The 22,740-nt window shown below is 41.4% G+C and overlaps 1 protein-coding gene across 4 annotated transcripts in view; it reads right to left on the bottom strand.

Annotated features, from left to right (window-relative positions):
• dnah9 (dynein, axonemal, heavy chain 9) overlaps nt 1–22,740 on the bottom strand; it is a 169,766-nt gene that overhangs the window by 98,727 nt on the left and 48,299 nt on the right. For all 4 annotated transcript variants that reach the window (XM_029831089.1, XM_029831015.1, XM_029831053.1 and 1 more), the window contains exons 31-37: nt 20,218–20,457; nt 19,892–20,052; nt 11,111–11,267; nt 10,079–10,183; nt 4,613–4,770; nt 4,390–4,528; nt 1,888–2,175 (exon numbers count right to left, since the gene is read on the bottom strand). In XM_029831089.1, the coding sequence (XP_029686949.1) occupies nt 1,888–2,175; nt 4,390–4,528; nt 4,613–4,770; nt 10,079–10,183; nt 11,111–11,267; nt 19,892–20,052; nt 20,218–20,457 (1,248 nt within the window). The remainder of the gene's footprint in view (nt 1–1,887; nt 2,176–4,389; nt 4,529–4,612; nt 4,771–10,078; nt 10,184–11,110; nt 11,268–19,891; nt 20,053–20,217; nt 20,458–22,740) is intronic.

Here is a 22,740-nt window from a genome sequence, read left to right on the forward strand (position 1 = left end):
ACAGGGAACAGTTCTGGCTCCTTTCCTGTTCACCCTCTACACCGCACCGACCACTTTTCACACAGTACGTCTTCATGTCACCTCCAGAAGTTCTCTGACGACTATGCTGCTGTCGGCCTCATCACTGATGGGGACGAAACGGAGTACAGAGGACTTATTCAGGACTTTGTGGACTGGAGCCTGTGGAATAACCTCCAGATCAACGCTAGCAAAACCAAGGAGCTGGTAGTGAATTTCCGCATGCGTAACAACCCCCCGCCTGCACCAGTGAACATCCTGGGAATGGATGTTGACGTGGTGGAGTCCTATAAGTACCTGGGTGTTCACTTAAACAATAACCTGGACTGGACACAGAACACAGACGCCCTTGTCAGGAAGGGCAATAGCCGACTGTTTCTTCTCAGGAGGCTGAGGTCTTTTGGTGTGCAGGGACCACTCCTGAGGACTTTCTATGACTCTGTGGTGGGATCAGCCATCTTCTATGGGATTGTCTGCTGGTCCAGTAGCATCACGGAGAGGGACAGGAAGAGGATGGACAGACTGGTAAGGAGGACCAGCTCTGTCCTGGGATGTCCCCTGGACTCGGTGGAGGTGGTGGGAAACGGGAGGATGATGGCTAAGATGTCATCCATGTTGAACAACACGTCCCACCCCCTACAGGACAGCCTGGCAGCACTGGGCAGCTCATTCAGTGAGCGGCTCCTCCACCCTCGCTGTGTGAAGGAGAGGTATGGCAGACCTTTCCTGCCAGCTGCTGTCATACTGCACAATAAACATAGCACCCGCTAGCACAATCTGAATATTATATATTCTGATATGTATATTGTATTCACCCTCTGTACTATGTACAGGTATACAGGGTATACCTGAGTATCCATTTATCTGGATTATTGTAAATATACATCCTCTTTGTATATTCCGAATTCTATTCTATTTTATTTTTATCTTAATTGTCTCTGAGTGCTCTTGCTGTTGTTGCGCTGTAAATTTTCCCGTGTGGGACAATAAAGCACCTGAATCTGAATCTGAATCTAACTATGAGAACTAATATGGCTAGAAAATTGACTGTAGCCATACAACAGCAGACAAAATGATTTCTCAAGGAGGAAGGTTTTAAGCCTAATTAAAAATGTGATGCCAGGTTCCCAAAACTTATTTGGGCAGACAGAGCAGTTTGCTCTACATGTTCAAAATCTGACAGATACAGACCAAATGTTGCAGTAGCACTGACAATTTCTGTGGTAAAGTGGTTCCCCTTGGCTGAGAGTACAAGCAGAGTAAGTTTTGGTGCTGGTATAAATTGCCGTATATGTTTTTTACTAGTCACCCATCCATCTACTGACACCTACAGTATAGCTAATGCCCTAATGAGTCATTAATGCGACACTGATACCAGCTGGTCGAGGCACGAATGGAAATGTCCAAGATGCAACATGAATAGAGATGTTTCCCTTTCCTTATCACTTTTTCTTCTGCCCAGAGTCAACTCCAAGGTAAACAGTCTGTCAAACAGCTTGACCACCTTTGTCCTGAGAAACACAATGCGCACTAAATCCAAAAAAAACACAGCTTGTGAAACTCTGAAAGATCGCCAAGCTACGAAAATCTGACAAAAGTAGGTCAGGTTGTTCTATCTGCCTTTATTTGCCCTCTACAGAGCAGTCCCTGAAAGCAAATGACTTTGAATCCAGCTTGTTGTTTAGTCTCCAAGTATCTGACAACAGAATAAGACAAGAGCAGCTGCTCTAAAAGACCACATATGATTTGTACCTTTATTTTACCTGTTGACTTAGCAACAACTGATAGTTGTATTTAAAAGATTAAATACAAGTTGTTCCTGTGCTAAATTGATGTAGGGTCCTGAGATAACCGTGGAGTCATGCTCACCTTGAGTACAAAGTTGTCCTCAGCCTGTAACTTCAGTTCTAGAATGGATTCCCTCACATGCTTCTCAAACTCCTGATCTCTCTTCCTGGCCACATCCAAAGCAGGGAACAAATCACCAATGAGTCCCATAAACACAGGCATATCATCAGTAATAATTTTAGGGATATTGAAGTCTCTAAGAGCTCGCATCAGCACTTGATCCTCTTCTCGGCCAGGGTCTTCTCTCTTCAGAGAGCCAGCTACAACCAAGACTGATTTGATTGCTCGGAGGCCCCAGTCATAGTGATCCTTTGGAAAAGTGGAGAAACACATTGTTAAAAAAAATTAGAGGAACACTTCGAAAACACATCAGATCTAAACGGGGGGAAAGTGATCTTGAATATCTTTCCTTCTGATAGAAATGAAAATGATCACCCTATAGAGGGGGGAACTCAAAGACACCCCAAAAATGAAAGTGAAAAAATGATGCAGCAGACTAGTCCATTTTGCCAAAATGTCATTGTAGCAACTCAAAATGATTCTCAGTAGTTTGTGTGGCCCCCACGAACTTGTACGCATGCCTGACAACGTCGGGGCATGCTCCTAATGAGACGACGAATGGTGTCCTGGGGGATCTCCTCCCAGATCTGGACCAGGCCATCACTGAGTTCCTGGATAGTCTGAGGATCAACCTGGCGGCACCGAATGGACCTAAACATAATGTCCGAGAGGTGTTCTATTAGGTTTAGGTCAGGTGAACATGGGGGGCAGTCAATGGTATCAATTCCTTCATCCTGAAGGAACTACCTGCATACTCTAGCCACATGAGGTCGGGCATTGTCGTGGACTAGGAGGAACCCAGGTCCCACTGCACCAGCGTAGGTTCTGACAATGGGTCCAAGGATTTCATCCCAATACCTAATAGCAGTCAGGGTGTCATTATCTAACCTGTAGAGGTCTGTGCATCCTTCCAGGGATATGCTTTCCCAGACCATCACTGACCCATCACCAAACCGGTCATGCTGGATGATGTTGCAGGCAGCATAACGTTCTCCACGGCATCTCCAGACCCTTTCACATCTGTCGCATGTGCTCAGGTTGAACCTGCTCTCATCGGTAAAGAGCACAGAGCGCCAGTGGTGTAGTTGCCAATTCTGGTGGTCTATGGCAAATGCCAATCAAGCTCGACGGTGCTGGGCAGGGAGCACAGGGCCCACTACAGGATGTCGGGCCCCCAGGCCACCCTCATGGAGCCTGTTTCTGATCGTTTGGTCAGAAACATTCATACCAGTGGCTTGCTAGAGGTCATTTTGTAGGGCTCTGGCAGTGCTCATCCTGTTCCTCCTTGCACAAAGGAGCACATACCGATCCTGCTAAGGGTTTAAGGACCTTCTACGGCCCTGTCCAACTCTCCTGGAGTAACTACCTGTCTCCTGGAATCTCCTCCATCCTCATGAGACTGTGCTGGGAGACACAGCAAATCTTCTTGCAACGGCACATATTGATGTGCCATACTGGCGGAGTTTGACTACTTGTGCAACCTCTGTAGCGTCCAGGTACCACACCATGCTATCAACAGAGATGTTGATCTTAGCCAAATGAATAACTACAGCAGTAGAAAGTCAGTCAGTAAGAAATCAGCCAAAAGAGATGGAGGGGGAAAAAAAAGTATCAGTGGCCTCAACCTGGAAAGCCATTCCTGTTTTGGGGGCCATCTCATTGTTGCCCCTGATGCTCCTGGTGTTGATTTCATTAACAACAAAGCAGCAGAAACTAATTAACAACCCCATATGCTACTTAACTGACCAGATCAATATCCCAGAAGTTTGACTGATAGGTCGCTATACTCTGATTAAAAAGTGTTCCTCTAATTTTTTTGAGCAGTGTACATCAATGAGTCAGAGATCCTCAATTTATCTCTAAAACTTTTGTGCATTTGTCAGATTGATAATGGTCAGATTCCCTAGTCTACACAAACACACACACACAAACACGCACACACACACACACACACACGCACGCACATAAACACACACACACACATAAAACACATAAACGTTAGTAACAGTTCAGGGTGTTTAACATAAATTTCCCCTGCTTAATTTTAGCACATTGTAAACACCTTAATATGTATAGCCATGTCATACATGACCTGGATGCTGTACCGTGAAGTATTTTCAAGGACAACCAATATGCAGTCAGCATGCTAAAGTACCCACAGTCCTCTGCAGTTGAGCTTGGCTCATGTAGTCTGAAGGATGTTGGTACGTCACATTTATTATTATTTGCATAATTCTGAATGAATTTTGCTCCTCAGAACAATAGGGGTTTAACTGGTACTTCTTTTATTTCAAACAATTGTCAATATGTGCTAATGCCACTTAGTTTGGCTCTTTTGTGAAGGAATGCTGCATAATTTAAAGCATCTGAAAGTATAATTATAAAGAGACACTTGAAAAGGGAAATAATGTGGTATAGCACTTAATTTGGTCTGTGTACACTGTCAAAGGACACTGGCAGTACCTGTTTGGACAACAGCTCCTTACACAGAGTGTAAAGCGTGATGAACTTTCTTGCAAGGGCCCGAGCATTAATGAAGCCTTCAGCCACCAGCATTATTTCACATATCAGCTCAAAGTCTGGCACCACCATGGCACATGGTCTGTGGGAGATGGCATTAAGGGCAGAGCTCAGTGGAATACCGTTTTCTTAGGATCAAAGGGGTTGAACCAATTTGGAGAAATACCTGAACAGAGCCTTGAGGTTCTCAGGAAGCTCAGTCCTACCGGCATAACCTGGATTCATCGTGATGAAGATGCCAACAGAAGGGCAGAGATTTACATCCTCTCCTAAGAAGTTAAACCTCTTCTTCTTATCTCGAATAGCATCCTGGATGCTTTTGACCTGCATATTAAAGAAAGGTTTTATACTAAAAGTTGTGGAACTATGGCAAAAAAGAACATATCCAAAACAAAGAAGTAACAGAGTTAAAAAACTTAATGCCATGTTGTAGTTATTTCCACAAAAAAGCACAATGTGTGATACTTACAAAATAGTTTACTTATTTTCACACATCCTTTGAGTTTCATTGCTAACATGTTAAAATGGATGCCGAGACAAATGCTCTCATATTGTTAATTTACTTGCAACTAGGGGAATGCTTAGCTGGACATCTTTTAAGTGTGCAAGGGTGACTAAAAATATATATATAAAACATTTTATAGGCTAAACAAGATTTTCTGAATCAAACATGCATGTGCTAGAAGAATGTAGTCAGCCAACAGCTGGAGCAAAGAACATCTATTCATGGATGAGTATTCAACCAAACATCGCTCACTCATACAAACAGGGCACAGCGGTCACTAAACACAAAAACATAAATTACAACAGGAAAATAAAGAATAAGAAAAAGGAACCAAATTTGTGATCACAACATCATCAGCACTTTGGAGTTTATGTGTAGAACAACAGAAGCCCACCACTGTAATCCAAGAGAGACTGTAAAAAAAAACCCAAAAAAACAAACAAAAAAAACCCCAGTAAGAACAGAGAACAGATGCAAACAAGTGATCCAGTGGATCTGGGCTGTGTCTTAGAAAGAACCAGCCTACATTAGGTTCACTGTTGTCATTCTCTGAGCTGGTTCATGGATGACGTGAGATAGCTGAATATTCATTTTTACTTTTTCTTTTCAAGTTTTTAGTTTTAATCAGTTTTCCTAAGCATACTTACATCTTGTAGTACTTTTTTTCTCACATTTCTGCCTTTGCCTTCTGTTCCTCATAAATAACTACTTTATTCAGAGATATACCGTTATCTTTTTTCATAGGGTGTTTTATCATTATGGTAATCGGAGATGCCAATGTTTAAATGTGGAAAAAGGGGATAATATGGAATCATTACTGTCACATCAGTCTCAAAACCTATTTGAGGTGGAATTTTTAAAACATATTTGCAGACTATATATCTAGAATTGATTAATGCTTACAGCTTATTTTCCTGTCTCCCAGAACTGCCAGCATTAGAAAATCCATCACTGGGTTGATTTTTCATACAGAATAGTTAATCATGTCAGCTGGAACCAAAGAATGAAGTATGGGCTGTGCTTGGTGTCAGTATTTTTATTTTGTTTGTCTTACATTTATAAAATAAAAGACACAGCACTGAGATTGCTTGTCAAATTAATTTAAAATGGCAACATTTTAGAATAAAAAGCACATGAGTCCCACACTTTTGCAAAGCAATCATAAAACTGTCATATGTCTAAGGTAATGTTAAATGTCTCAAACAGTTTTGAGTTTTATATTGATTATTGATCTATCACAATATCATTGTGGTCCATACCCATGCTCTGAACATTGTATTGTGAGCTTTGCTGTCATTTAACCTTTACTTTTGACCTTGTTTCCCATTCACAAGCCTTTTGTTTCTCCACAACACATTGCAGCTCTACTTGTATGAATTGAACTTTTTTGGGTGATGAGGGTCACATGTTCAATCTTTGTGTTTAACTGTATCAGATGTGTGTTTGTGTCTGACAGCCTTCTGTGAGGTTCCAAACTATTTGATGTTGAACCAGCGACCACACAGGTGTGCAAGTGAACCCTATTGGAGGCTGAGTATGTCAGCAAGGTATATGCTAGGTGGTCACTCTGTCAGAGGATGAATTGGGTGTGCACTTTAGCGAGGAATGTCTCCACTGAAGCATAGTGAACTTTGGTGCTCAGCTGTCATCAAAGCACAGTGATGCTTCTCTGATTGCAAGGTCTACTTCTCAATGTAGCAGCTCCTGTGATTTATTATTCAGCACACCAGCACCCTTTCATGCTTTTGGCCCTTCAAGATTTTCTAAGCACTCCAGACATCTGCAGCTAAATGAAGATGACTGCTTGACTTTTATTGTTGCTTAAAAGAGACAAAAGGAAGGAGCCGACAAGTCAGGTTAGGTTTAGTGATGAATTCTCCACTATCATCACTCAGTATCAGTATTGCTGTTCACATTGTGCTGTGTACAGTGTTGTCTGTGAATACATTTATCAATGTAATCTACCAGAGGGGCTTAAACAAGAGAGAGGAGACTGATCTGGGGTAACAGAATGCAAGATGGCAGGAAAGCTAGCTCAGCTGAACAACACAATGTTTGGCTGAATTTTCCTTAGACTGAAAACAGAGGTTTGGATTGCCCAGAGCACATGTAGAACTGAGCATTAAGAAAAATGACAGGGAACATTTTTTTTTTTTTTCCGTAAATATTTAATATCCACTAAGGGTGGAGGTACAGAAACATTTTACTGCACTGGTAAATGTGTTACCTTTGGAACTGTGTTTTTATTGGAAAAAAGCCCCAATGTCGATACACACAGGCCAAAAGTTTCATTGGTTAATAGGAAAACTAGCGCTGTGCTCTCTTAAATAAAATTAAAGGTCTTTATCCTTAAGGTTATATATTTTTTTGTGCTGGCCTGTGGAGATTTAATTGGACATTTGTTATATGAGGTAAACCATGCGCAGGCCATGCCTTTTTCTGATCAGGGATCAATTTGAATACCGTATTTTCATGACCATAAGGTGCACTGTATTAAAAGGCGCAGTCTCAGTCATGGGTGCTATTTCTGTATTTAAAACATACATAAGGTGCACCGTATTATTAGGCGCATGCTGAAACATACAGTAAAAAATGACAATGGAAGTAAAACAGTGAGTTTCGACACATTTATTGAACAAAATATTCATTCTTCCGCCACAAAACCATCAAAGTTTTCATCTTCTGTATCTGAATTAAACAGCTGCACTATTTCAATGTCCAACATCCCGAATTCCTCTTCTTAATCATCTGAATCGGACTCACCGACCGGTTCCGGTTCAGCGTCGATTTTGTGAGAGCTTTTACAATACATGAAGACGGTATCATAGCCCATGCGTCTACAATCCACCCACATAACTTGCATAACTTGCTGGCATAACTTGCCTGCCGCTGCCTCATAGTCTTTGTGAAGGAGTGTTCGCCTTCCGTCATCCAGAGCTCTGTCCGTTTCCGTGGCAGCCGAGAACCACGGTGAACGACCACTTCTCGTGCACCATTGTGCGTATTGCCACCGTGCTGGTCCCTTTTTCTCCACTTTGTGGGTCAAAGGGATGTTAAAAGTCAGAGGGATCTCATCCATGTTGGTGATGTGGCTGGGTGTGGTTATCTTCTTGCGGCAGTAGGTGCGGAAGATGGCCACCCTCTCCTGGTAGTCGCTGCGCAACAGTTGTCCTTGCGCGTATGGAGAGATGCCGCCTCCTCATAAAACGAAAACACTAAGATTGCTCGATTGCCATTTTCAGCCGCATATTCGATGGCCTGCAGTTTAAAGTAAGCCTCATTCATACACGTCCCGCTTGACCGGCACCATTTTAAGGGAACCTTATGCGTAGGTGTGCCACTAATCAATTGGCGGAGCGTTTACCGTAGTGCACCCACCAAAGGCGCACAGCAGATTTCGGAACTCAGTCCACACACAAGGCGCACCATATTATAAGGCGCACCGTCGATTTTTGAGAAAATCTGAGTGTTTTAGGTGTGCCTTATAGTCGTGAAACTACATAAAAATAGTTGAAGGGTCATGCTGCATTATTCCAAAGAGGAAATGCCTTTTTAATGGGTGTTCAACAAGACCTCAAACACACCAGTAATTGAGCAACATGTTGGTTCTCCATCAACAGGATTAATATTATGGAGTGGCTAGCCCAGTCTCCAGACCTCAAACCAAAAGAAAATGTGCGGGATAATCAAAAATGTTGCTTCTGAAACAAAACAAAATTAATTGTGGAATGTTATTTCAGTGATTTATAAATTAGCTAAATCAAGCATGTTCTGTTTACACAGTAATTATTTAACTTCATAATTAAAAATGGATACAGTGCTATTATTTCGAACAGCCAGCTTTTTTAATGTCTGTAAAATTATAAGCCTTATCATTTTTCTTAATTTGGAATACAAGGAGCACTGTTTTTGATGTATTTTCATATATGAATTCAAAACCTTTTATAAATATTTTGAGTTTAATTAACTTTTTTACGCAGAGTGTTATTATTTTGAACACAAGTTCCACATACTTGTAAAAACAGGAAGCATGTATTGGTTAAAAAATACACTATGACATTGTTCTGTCATATCATAAAAAAGGAAAAAGTATTCAATGTCAAACTGAAGACTAACAAAGATAATCCAAGTAATTGGCAGTCAGCTGAGACCTCTGTCTGCAAACATGTTAAAGCAGACGGAATGTATTACAGCCGATTTTGTAGATATATATCTGTTTGCATTTTGAGATCTGATGATGTGTGTCGGACCAAAATGCAACAAGAGAAAAAAAAAAGAGGTCACAGGACCTGATGGGAGTATATCTAATACAATAAAATGCAGCTAAAAGATATGTCAGCCTAGTTGTTATAATAAATCTTGTTACAACCTCCTGTGAAGTCTGTCAGAATTGCTGCTATTAATGCAGAAAGAGGCTAGCATCATGGCTAGCTCTGAAGACAACCAATAAATGAGAAATTTTTGATTCGTGAATGAGGTCAGTGAATGTCCAATTATATCCCTTAGTACAATGCAAATATACAGCCATGGTGGATTAGTCTCAGAGCAGAGGTGATGTGAAGCATACAATTAGTGATGATAAGGCTGTTTACTTCTGTTGGTGTTATTTTTAATCATAATTAAACCTGGATAAAACTATTTCACAATTTACATATAAACATACTCATTTAAGAAGAACGGGAATCACCAGACCCTATCAAATCCATTCTGACACTGTACCATTGTCTTATAATATTGTGCTTTGATAATGCTTTACTTAATGATTGCTTTGATTAGCTTTACAATACAAAATAGCCCTGATTGAGCATAGTCGGCAGAGTTACACATTTAGTTCTGTGGACTGTCGAGCTCTTGGCTGGGATAGGGTGTGAAGGGTCAGGAGTCTTGCCTGAAATCGAACAACTCCATGGCATAATTCACGTGAAGTTACTGGGGCAGTTTTTGGTTCCTTCCACTTTGAGGATTGTGGCCCACAGTTAGGTGTGGCTCACTCTATCAGATAATAAGCACTTACTACCATCTAGTGGATAAGATTTTTTTTTCTGGTACTAGTAATTTTTGATTATATATTTATGCATAAATGAGCTGTTTAGTCTTGACTTGAAGGAAGAGGAGCCCGGTCCTTACCTGCACAGCCACCACAGACAGCACCTCCACTGAGATCCTGTTAAACTCATCAAAGCAGCCCCATGCCCCTGTCTGAGCAAGGCCTTTGTAAATGTTACCACAGGACTGTTGGGACAAAAAGAGACAAAGACAAATAATCAAATACCAAAAAATAAAAAGGGGTCGTGGCACTTCAGAAATACATGAGCGTGTTTTTCATTTATTAGTTTACTTAACTCATGAGTCTTAGTCTTATTTCTCATGAAATGTTCTGAACAGAAGGACAAGAGGACAAAAACATTTTCCTCTAAAATCATAAAAAGTGCCTTGACAAAACACAGGTACCGTAGTTATCATTACTGTTATTGTTGATGTCTTCCAGAATGCTTTCACCATTTCTCCCCCTTTACGGTCAGTCCTCTGTGGGGGTGATGGCTGATTGACTCACTGATAAGCCCAGGCATAAATATGACTAATTACTTTGAAGATGCACTTATTGTACAGGTGACTAGCCTCTAGCTTCTCTCCAATTACAGGGCAAGGAGACCTTCTCTGGCGCAAACTGAGGGTGACTGTGGGATTAATTCAACACTGTAGGTGTGTGCGTGCATGTTTGGTGTTCTTTCTGGAGTGTACTTGCTCTTCTCTCAGACACTTCATCGTGGTACATAGCCAGAGGTGCACCTATACTGCAATGATGAAGCCAATGATAAGATTATGTTGAGGCTCCCTTTAGTACTGCAAAAACAAGTGTTTATGAGCACACAGTAAAGTGAGAAGCCGAGATCCGATAGGAAGTTTTTTAGGACAGGGTTTAGCATAGAAATAATGATCATACTTTTGCTAATCACTTCATCTTTCATTGGGGAAGCAGACAAATGATAGCTGAAAGCAGAAAAAGATGAAAAGAGGAGAGTTTAAAGTCAGACTGATGACTTTAATGAAAAATGCACAGCATATCGCTGACAAAGTCAAAGAGGAAAAGGAACATGCATACATATTACTGGATGCTGCAAAGGCACCTAAAGGATGGGCATGGGCTGTAAATCTCACCTTGTAGTCCATCTGTTCAGAACAGTTAAATACATAGACCATGATGCCCAAAGCACGGCCTAGATCTTTAGTCGTCTCAGTCTTTCCCGTTCCAGCAGGGCCTGCAGGAGCGCCACTCATGGTCAGATGAAGGGACTGGGTCAGGGTGATGTAGCATCTAAATTGGAGCGAAATCATTCCAGAAGTTTTATTGATATCATCTGAACATGAGCATTGGATTTATAGCAAAAAGTTAAAAAATAATTTCTTTTAGGTTAAGGTAAGCTCGATCAGCTAAATCACTACCAATGTTTGGCTGACAAAGTGGGAGATTGCACATCTGTCAAATCAGTATTTATCAATGGCTTATATAACCTTTCAATATCAGTGCTTGACAGAAAACAAAACCAGCAGATAAAAAAAGGCTGTAGAACCTTGCAACAAGAACCAGAACTAGAAGCAAATGCATCACTAGCCAGAAAGAAGAAATATTTTCACATATTTTAATGATAAAGTTATTGAAAGGCCAACAAACATGCCACAATAGTTGTCGATGCTCTTCCTTAGGTCAAGGCCACCTGTCTTGGCTTGTGCATTTTGTTTTGTTGTCTTGTTTCTCTCTCTCTAGGGGGTATTGTGGATTCACTTTTGTGTTGCGTTCACTGGTGACGTTACACCTGCAGCTGGTTACAAATCAACAGTTTTCATAAGCTGCTACCTTTTGTTCACCAGCTTCTGATCGTTTCGATTGTGCGTGCGTAACACCACCCACTCTGATTTCCTATTGGCTTCATTATTGCTTCTAAATAGCAAGCAGTGGAATAATATGCTCTGTCACAGCTGTGGGTGATCCCGTCCCTGTGTCCTCGCTCACTCCGCGCACCTGTGGCAAATCAGTAATTAAGAGCCCTTATAGTTCCCTGCACTACACTGCCTCCCTGCCAGATTGTCCTCTGTGTTTCACATGACCCTCCAGCGTTTTCCTGCCTGCCTGTTTTCCTGGTTCTGACCCTGCCTGTTTCTGACGACTCTGTTTTACCTGTTCCCCGGTATATCCTGTCTGCCTTCGGTTCCTGTTAATAAAGTTGTGTTCAACCGAACTCTGGTGTCGCTCTTGGGTTCTCATCTGCTGCCTGACAATGCTCTCATACATATGCTAACTACACAGTGTTTGTACAATACACTACACAATCAAATCAATAGCACACATTTGTAGACACATCTATCTGTAGAAAAAACTGACACATCCAGTATTCCCAGAAAGGAATTACCATTCGGGTAAACATCCTCAGGTAGATGGGAATGGAACTGTCAACTACAAAGCAGTAGAGTAGTCTTTTAATTAATACATCTGGGGAAAAACTAAAATGATTTCTACAATAACTGCAAACAAAGGAAAGAAAGATAAGCTCAGAGTTGGCTTCTTGGAATCAGCATTAATGTCTGAGCTGTCATCAGATATAACCTCATTAAATGATTATACAATCTGCTCCTATATGCTTTGGATTATCACATTGTCTGATTAGCCATACTGGTCATTGCTCCGCCCTGCACAACTTGTCAGGATTAGCAGTGAGCCCATCTCATATCAATAAACACTGGCAACGTAACCAATGTAAACTGAGGGAGGCAATCAGGACTATATACTGCAATGACCACAGTAATTTGTCTCAATTATCAATACAGCAATGATTCTAAACATCTGCTGCTTAATAGATAATTTATGGAAGGGAATAGTGTTAGAAAACACAAGAACAGAGGAAGCTTGGGGAAGAAAAACGGTCCCATCTGCAAACATGTTTTCATGTGGATACCAGTGCCAACCGGTTTTACAGTATAGATTTTCCCATGGCCAAAACAGAAAGTGGAATAAGGATGTGCTGGATGGGAATAATGAAAAATTCTGTTACATAAAGGGTGCAAAGGAATTTTAAAAAGTGACTCATGAGAAACAGCCGTAAAATCATCAATCATTATTAATTTGTGTTGACTGCTTACTAAATATACATATGAGTAAAAACATTCAACATACTGTACAACTCTGAGGAACCTGGACTATCTATTGAACAAATAATAACCCCTTGAATATACTGGTTCTATTTCTATAGATTAAGGAACATAATTTCTTTAGGCATGTGAGACATACTGTTTGAATTTGAATTTGAATGCCGGACCGGACTGCATCAGCCTACAAGTGCTGAAGAACTGCTCCAGGCAGCTGTGTGGAATACTGCAGCACCTGTTCAACCAGAGCCTTCATCTTCAGAGGATCCCAGTGCTTTGGAAGACATCCTGCCTGGTGCCGGTGCCGAAGAAGACCCATCCTGTGGCACCGAGTGATTACAGGCCAATAGCACTGACCTCCCACATTATGAAGGTCATGGAGCGGTTGGTGCTGACACACCTCAGACCTCTGGTGAGCCCCTTTCAAGACCCTCTGCAGTTTGCCTATCAACCCAAGGTGGGGGTTGATGACACAGTGATATACTTGCTACAGAGGGCTTACTCCTCCTTGGACAGACTAAACACCACAGTGTGGGTCATGTTCTTTGACTTCTCTTCTGCCTTCAACACCATCAAGCCAAGACTGCTGGGGGCTAAGTTGGAGAACATGCAGATGGATGCTTCCCTTATTTCTTGGATCGAGGACTACCTGACAGGTCGACCACAGTTTGTGAGACTGCGGAGCTGTGTGTTTGACCCCCTGATGAGCAACACAGGGGCTCCCCAGGGAACTGTGCTGTCCCCCTTTCTGTTCACCACCTACGCAGCTGACTTCCAGTACCACTCTGAGACATGTCACCTCCAGAAGTACTCGGATGACAGTCATAGTCGGATGTGTGGAGAATGGACAAGAGGATGAATACAGGGACCTTGTGGAGAGTTTTGTTAGGTGGAGCAGGGAGAACCTTCTGCAGCTCAACGTGACCAAGACAAAGGAGATGGTGGTGGATTTCAGTAAAAGCAAGTCCTCACCCTCCCCAGTCTGCATTAGTGGGAAAGATGTGGAAATAGTCCCATCTTACAGGTTCCTGGGTGTTCAGCTGGACAATAAACTGGAGTGGTCCACAAACACCGATGCTGTCTACAAGAAGGCCATGAGCAGACTCAGGTCCTTCAGTGTTTGCAGCAGGATGCTCCACATGTTTTATCAGTCTGTCACGGCTAGCACCATCTTCTTTGCTGTAGTGTGCTGGGGTGCAGGCAATAAAGCAAAGGATGCCAACAGACTCAACAAACTCATTAAAAAGGCAAGGTCTGTTGTTGGCTGTAAACTTGAAAACTTGGACGAGGTGGTGAGGGAAGTGGTGGACAATCCCTCCCACCCCCTCCATAACACAGTGGACAAACTGAGAAGCAGCTTTAGCAACAGACTCCAGCAGCCTCGCTGCTCTAAGGAACGGTACAGGAAGTCATTCCTGCTGTCCGCCATCATACTCTATAATTCATCCAAACCCAGTCAATAACAATAATTGTCTAATGTTTATGTTGTAATTTTATTTCTATTTTATTCTATATTTATGTATATATGCGTATATATATTAGATGTGTATGTGTGTGTGTGTATATATACATATACACACACATATATATACATGCATACACATATATATACACATACATACATATATACACACGTGTATATATATATATACACACACACACACATATATATATATACACACACACACACACACACACACATATATACACACACGCACATACATACACACACACACACATATATATATAAGATGAAGAGCAGGAATAGCCATAAGGAGCAAATGGCCCCATGGAGGAGACGGCTAGAGGCAAAAATCATGGCAACACGGAGAGAAGTCAGCCTCCTAACAGAGCTGAGTAGAGGCGTGAATCTAAGGACAGAGCGGCCCAAGAAGTACAACAAACTGTCCATACCTGAGGCACTGGAGACTGCTAAGCAAAGGCTCACAGCCCTGGCTACCCGACTAAAGCGGTAAACAAGAGAAGTAGAGGAAAGGAGAATAAAAAGGGTGTTCTCCACTACCCCAGCAAAGGTCTACTCTCAATGGCAGGGCAACAGGATGACAACAGACCCCCCCAGGACTGAGACGTAACAATACTGGAAGAGTATCTGGGAGAAAGAGGCAACGCATAACACTAATGCCCAATTGCTGCAAGACCTACAGCCAACTCCCAGAACAAGACCCAGTAGTCATCACCTTAGCAGACATCCAAACAAGAGTGTCCAAAATGAAGAGCTGGACAGCACCAGGGCCCGATAAGACTGGATTGTAGGATGCGGCACACCAGCCTGTGCACTGCCTGGATTGATTACAAGAAAGCCTATGACTCAATGCCGCACACATGGATACTAGAGTGCTTAAAGCTGTATAACATCAACAGGACACTAAGAGAGTTCATCCAGAACTCCATGAAGCTGTGGAACACGACTCTGGAGGCCAACTCAAAGCCAATTGCGCAGGTGAGCATCAGATGTGGCATATATCAAGGAGATGCTCTGTCCCCCCTGCTGTTCTGCATAGGCCTAAACCCCCTCAGCCAGATCATCACCAAGAGTGGCTATGGGTACCAGTTCCGAAGTGGAACAACTGTCAGCCACCTCCTCTACATGGACAACATCAAGCTGTATGCCAAGGACGAGCGTGACATCGATCTACAGCAAAGACATCGGGATGTCATTCGGGCTAGACAAATGTGGGCGGACGATATCTAGAAGGGGAAAGGTGATCGCAACTGACGGGGTTGAACTACCTGAAGGGAACATCACAGATGTGCAGGACAGTTACAAATACCTGGGGATCCCACAGGCAAATGGTAACCATGAGGAGGCAGCTAGGAGGTCAACCACAGCCAAATACCTGCAGAGGTTAAGACAGGTCCTGAAAAGATCCAGGCCATAAACACCTACGCCCTGCCAGTAATCAGATACCCTGCTGGCATAATACCCTGGCCACTGGAAGAGATACAAGCCACTGACATCAAGACAAGGAAGCTCCTCACCATGCACGGAGGGTTTCATCCTAAGTCCAGTGTCCTGAGTCTGTACACAAAGCGAAAGGAAGGGGGCCGAGGACTAGTAAGTGTCCGAACTACTGTCCAGGAGGAAACAACAAGCCTCCAAGAATACAGCAAGAAGACGATCGGGACACTAGGGGCAGTAACACCCAACCTGAGTAGATGGCTCCAACAGATACCAGGAACCGCACCAGAGATCTCTGTCCAGAAGAGCAAAGTCCTAGGAACAGCTAAGATCCTGCGCAGAACCCTCAGACTCCCAGGCCTCTGGTAGAGGACCCGAGTCTGAAGGAAGGAGGCACCCCAGGAGGGCGAGGAAGAGATTTAAAAAAAAAAAAAAAATATATATATATATATATGCTGTATATATGCTTATAACGTTCTAATCTTATTTGTATTTATTTATTCTATTTCTATACTTTGTAAATACAAAACCTACACTACAGTTATATTAATCCACTTTAGGCTGCTACTACAATTTAATTTCCCTACGGGGATGAATAAAGTACATCATGAATCTTAAGTCTTGAAAATTCTCTCCATAAAGATTTTATTTCTGCAATATTTGATGAAGATTACATTTATAACATTAACAAACAATACAAGGATCAAATAATTACTAAAATTTATTTTAGATGGCTTACAGATCTCCAACTAACAGATGAATTAGCTTAAAACTTGGAAGGCCCTGATACAGTAACAGAAAGTCATATAGCAATATCCTCACTCCAGTCAGGTAAAAGTCCAGAGACTTATGGATTCTGTGTACAGTTTTATAAAAAAAAAAAAGATGTTCGTATTCAACAAAAATATTGAAGAGAATGAACTCCAAAATCTATGTACTTAGATATATTATAGTTATCTCCAACAAAGTAAAATATTTAGAATTACGTGCTTTTTATCGCCCAATTATCCTACTTGAAGTGGACGTTAAAAGTATCGTATTTTCACGACTATAAGGCGCACCTAAAACACTGAGATTTTCTCAAAAATCGACGGTGCGCCTTATAATATGGTGTGCCTTGTGTGTGGACTGAGTTCCAAAATCTGCTGTGCGCCTTTGGTGGGTGCACTACGGTAAACGCTTCGCCAATCGATGAGCGGCACACCTACGCGTAAGGATCCCCTAAAATGGCGCCGGTCAAGCGAGACGCGTACGAATGAGGCTTACTTTAAACTGCAGGACATCGAATATGTAATAATATATGCGCGAGGACAACTGTTGCGCAGCAGCTGCCCGCGGATTACCAGGAGAGGGTGGCCATCTTCCGCACCTACTGCCGTGACAAGATAACCGCGCCCAGCCACATCACCAACATGGATGAGATCCCTCTGACTTTTGACATCCCTTTGACCCACAAAGTGGAGAAAAAGGGACCAGCACGGTGGCGATATGCACAAAGGGGCACGAGAAGTGGTCGTTCACCGTGGTTCTCGGCTGCCACGGAAACGGACAGAGCGCTGGATGATGGAAGGCGAACACTCCTTCAAAAAGACTATGAGGCAGCGGCGGGCAAGTTATGCCACCATATGTGGGTGGATTGTAGACGCCTGGGCTATGATACCGTCTTCATGGATTGTAAGAGCTTTCACAAAATCAACGCTGAACCGGAACCGGTCGGTGAGTCCGATTCAGATGAAGAGAGGAATTCGGGATGTTGGACATTGAAATAGTGCAGCTGTTTAGTTCAGATACAGAAGATGAAAACTTTGATGGTTTTGTGGCGGAAGAATGAATATTTTGTTCAATAAATGTGTCGAAACTCACTGTTTTACTTCCGTTGTCATTTTATATTAATAATACGGTGCGCCTTATGTATGTTTTAAATACAGAAATAGCACCCATAACTGAGACTGCGCCTTTTAATACAGTGCGCCTTATGGTCGTGAAAATACGGTACTCGCCAGCCCAGCTATAGTTATAGAGCCATTAGCAATTGCTTTTTGACCTACAATAGTAAAGGAATGGTGATAGGAACAACATAGCACAACTTCAACTTTGCACGAATAATATCCTCTGATCCTTAACAGGATCGGCCGCTAGGGGCGCTCGAACAGAAAAGGTAAGAGAGACAGGTGGAATATATGTGTCAAGGAAGACGCAAGTTTAACGTAACTTTGCGCTTTGTGTATGAATAAAATTATCATAAACAGACCCTCATCATGGAAAATGCAAGAAGAAATTTTACCGGTATGTTTTTTTAACCAGCCCTGTTGGTGCTGTGCTACCGTGTTGCTGTTATGTTATGTTACTGCCGCGTCTGAGTGACTTTTACCGGTATGTTTTTTTAACCAGCCCTGTTAGTGCTGTGTTACTGCTGTATTGCTGCTGTGTTACTGCCGCGTCACAGGCACTGTTTGAAAAGTAAAGCAAAGGTAGTGTAGCGTGTTGGGGAAGGTCAGTGTGGGAATTTCCCAGCAGGCTCTGTGGCAGTGTGTCTGTGGGTTCAGGTTGGTGTTACCCTTGTTTTTGTTCGTTGTAAATGTTATCTTTTGCAACTTTCAATGTTAGTGTTCTATTTATTGAGTTCTGGTTGTTGATGTATTTAATTACTGTTTTAATTACTATTTGCACCTGCACACCATAAGCCAGGTTATGTGTGTGATTGAAGACCTCCCTTCATTGACGTGTCTTCCTTTCAGTGTTTAATAAAGTAGCTGGCAGAAGTCTGTGTCTGAGTTCTTCCACGTTCTTCCATGTTTCCATGCGGCTTATAGACAGGTGTGGCTTGTATAAGTACAAAATGGGTGGGAGAGAAAACTCCTCAATAACTACTGCAATTCAGCTCCAATGTTGTAACTATGGTGTCGGGTTGGTAAGTTGATGCTGAGAAATGTGTTTAAAAAAAATAATTATAGGGTAATGTAATATAAAAAAGTCTAGAATGTCACCACACTGCTGTTTTGTGTCTATATGAAAATTGTGTAGCCTTAGCAGAGCTCAGAACAATAAAGTTCAAATTAGTTTAAATAATTTGAGGATGATTCCTTAAAATGATCAGAGCTTCCATCAGGCCTACAATTAAGATGAGAAGTGGTTTGTCCAGCAGATATTCTGGAATAGTTAATGTAGATTGTATCTTTTGTTTGTGTTATTTGTAAATCTTTTCCAAATTGTGACTAAAACAGAAGAAAAACATAAATCCCAGTGTTTTGTTTTTTTACATTTTGCTTCATTCTTCTTTTAATGTCATTTCATTTGCAGCTATGGTGTTTTAAAATGCATTTACAACATAAATCATTGAACTTTTTGTAGCTGCAAATAAGTTGGGGGTGATTAAAAAAAAGATGTTTTGGGCCGTTTTCAAAAGTCAAGGATTAAAGGATTTATCACCCAGTGCATTGGTACACCATTCATTGTGGAAATGAAAGCCAGTTGCAAACTGTGCGTGTCACAGCAAGGGCATGCACCAGATGGTGAGGTCTTGCTGCATTGCTGCTGATCAGCCCATCAAAGCCCATTGGTTTTGTTTGTTCAGGCTTCAAAGGGAACATTGGTCAGTTCGGAAAACCACACAGGCAAATGCCGCAAACTGCCCAAGAGTTCTGGGAAGCAGCATCTTTGTCTATTTTGAAATGTATCAAAAATCCCATATAGACCTGTACATGTGAACAAACAAGCTTGAGGCAAAGTGTCTGCACTGTTTTGAAAGTTTTGCTTTTTATGACGTAGAGGATTGCTAAATGTTGTTTTTAAAAATGTGTTTGAGATACATTAGCAGTAATTCATGGCATTTGGAGGATGAAGTCTAGTTTAGCCTTCAGAAGATGAAGTCTACAAACCTGTCTGTGAGAGGAGTGATGACTAATCGTGGTGTGTTTCCCAGGTACTCATAGGAGTAGAGGAATTGTGCATCACAAATGTTGGCAAAACAGTGTTTCTTCTTGTCATCCCATCGGTGTCTCAGCTGAGAGAGCCACAGAAATGCTTGAGAATTCTCCACCTAAGGTGCAATAAATTACAGCCATGAGTAATCAATGCTTTTCCACTTTCTGATTACTATAATGACCTACTATTCTCCATTGTATTAAGCGTATTCACTGCGTAGAGTCAGCATGTGAATAAAATGAAGTGTGCCTCACCATGTCATCAAGCTAATATGGTTCACCTTCTGAGCGATCATCTTCGCTATGATGTCTCTGGCATGGACGTCAATGGTGCAGATGGTCATGATCTTTTGCCGATCACCCTGTGTGAGCTGTCCAATCAGCATGGAGATGAGGGTGTTAAGCTGGGACACCTGTTTCCTATAGTACTCCTTGAGAGCATTATCATAGCCCTCTTCCATGCGGGTAAAGGCAATATTTACATCGGAAGTCCACCATATCTGAGTGCACGTCAGTGCCACCTGGAGCAACAGATGAAAAATTACATAGTCAGGCTCTTACTAGAAACAACCAATCAGAATAATGTAAATGTAAAGGAAATAAACTAGGTCCTGAATTGTTGCTACATGTTTATGCAACAAACCTCGGGAAGGGGGGGGCTTCTCTGTCACTTCCAAAATTATTGCATTTCAGGGTTGTTTGGTATTTAATAACCATAGAATTTTAAGAATATTGTCATTTATGTATTTTTTCCTTGAAGGAAAACACCCAGCTGATATTTTTCAGAGACATATTATTCTTATCAGAAAGGATATCCTCTCTCTTTCCATCTCTACCTGTCACACCCATCAGATATGATTCAAGACTGAATATGCCCTCCAAACCACTACAGAAAATTACTTCAATTGACTTACAAATGATTATTCAGACTCTTTCCATTCAGATATTGTATTTAATGATAGATGTTCAATTTTGTCACATTATTGGACCACAAATGTACAGGGACTCATAGAAGAAATGTGTTTTGATTGCAGTTTGTAATGCACACATTTGAGAAGGGACAAACAAAGGAGAACTGCAAACTGAACCTTATTATGTATTTATGTCACACTATTTGAATCTGTCACTCTCTGTCTGGACAACTGTAAAAGATTATCAGAGACAAAAAATGGAACAATTCAATAATCAAAGTACTCTAATCTCAGCAGATTGCAGAAAGGTGTTTAAGTTCAGTCAAGTTCAAGTTGACCAATAACATCAGTGTTCTGGGAAATTACAGGACTATCTCAACATGATTTATTTTTCTAATTTCTTTGTTGACTGTGCTGTTGTTTTTAAATTATTTAAATGTAATAAGGTTTGTCACAATTAATGTAATAAAAGATTAATCCATCATTATGGATTAATCCATCATTATGGTTCATCTGGTTAAAAAAGTTAAAATAACCGATCTGTAGAGGAGAATGACTGGCCAGCCCTGGTAACACATTTTGGGCAATTTGTCCAAGGAGAGTAACCATGACGCATGTGCAAATAGGCATTTGGTCTAGTAGTGAGAGGCAGAAGAAACTGTTCCAAAAAACCCCATGATGGAACAGTCAACCATCATACAGTACTATACACACTCTGCAGGAAGGTGTTTTCTTTTCACTGAGGCATTTCTAGCGTAAATAAAACATTAACGCGAAGCATGTTTTTGTCAGGTTTCTGCTAGCACTTCTGCTAATGTGTCACCCAGATTGTGACAAATCACCCTTTCTTATTCCTAGAGTCTGTCTGCTTATGCAAAATACAATGCAATTAATATTTAATCATGAAAATTAAAGTAGTCCACAGCAATCCTTTGATTAATCTGATTAAATGTTTTACATTTTTTGAAAGCACTAAATGCAAGTTAAAGTAATTCCCTGTTTGTTCGGTTGGATCCTACCTGTGGAAGGCCTTAAGGCTACTTGGAATTAACTGAATATTAAAGTAATATTTGAGTTTCGTTACATGCATGTTTTACAATTTTTTAGTTTAACAGAGCTCTGAGCAGCAATAGTATGACTCTAGTGAGGTGAATTTATCCATGATAAATATTTGTGAAATCACTGTTTTCACCAGGACTATTCAGCAATCTCAAAGAAATCCCTGCACTCATCTGTTCCTGCAAGTTCTCCTCCACTGGCAGAGTATGTCTGCTGGGCAGTACCGGTAGTTGATTTTGAATGAGCTGCTGCAGTGGAAACTCTGAGCGTACACAGGCAGAATACTGATTCTTACACTGCTCTCACATTTAATATCAATTCCAGCATGCGCATTTGTTCTGCTGATAGTTCATTTTGAAATATCTTTAAACAACCAAAGACCACATTTGACAGAATTTAGGAAAACTTCAAACTAGCACCTGAGATAATGACATAGAGGATGTTCTAATTGCAATCATCTGGAAACGTGTCATCCAATGAGAGTAAAGGAATAGGCAGAAGACTGCAATCTGTAACTTTTCAAGCGTGATCAGGATGTAGAAGCAGCGTGACTACCGATCTCCTTCCCATTCTGCTTCATAGCTCCACACTGGGTAACAACTGCATAGCACTCTAATTCTTGACTTTTGTCTGCTTTGTACATATAATTTCCTTATAAATGTTTGGCCTCATTTATAGCAGAAAGACCAGTTTATGGCAATCTATCAGTTAAGTTGTTGGTCATGATTTAGACTCATTAATTGATGTTTAGGGGAAGGGGCTGCTCCTTTATATATCTATGATTCTGGGAAGGGAATAATTAAGGAAATCAAAAAGACCTGGAAAACAGAAGAA

This window comes from Takifugu rubripes, chromosome 1 (genome assembly GCF_901000725.2).
Source record: "Takifugu rubripes chromosome 1, fTakRub1.2, whole genome shotgun sequence".
In the NCBI taxonomy this organism is placed as follows: domain Eukaryota; kingdom Metazoa; phylum Chordata; class Actinopteri; order Tetraodontiformes; family Tetraodontidae; genus Takifugu; species Takifugu rubripes.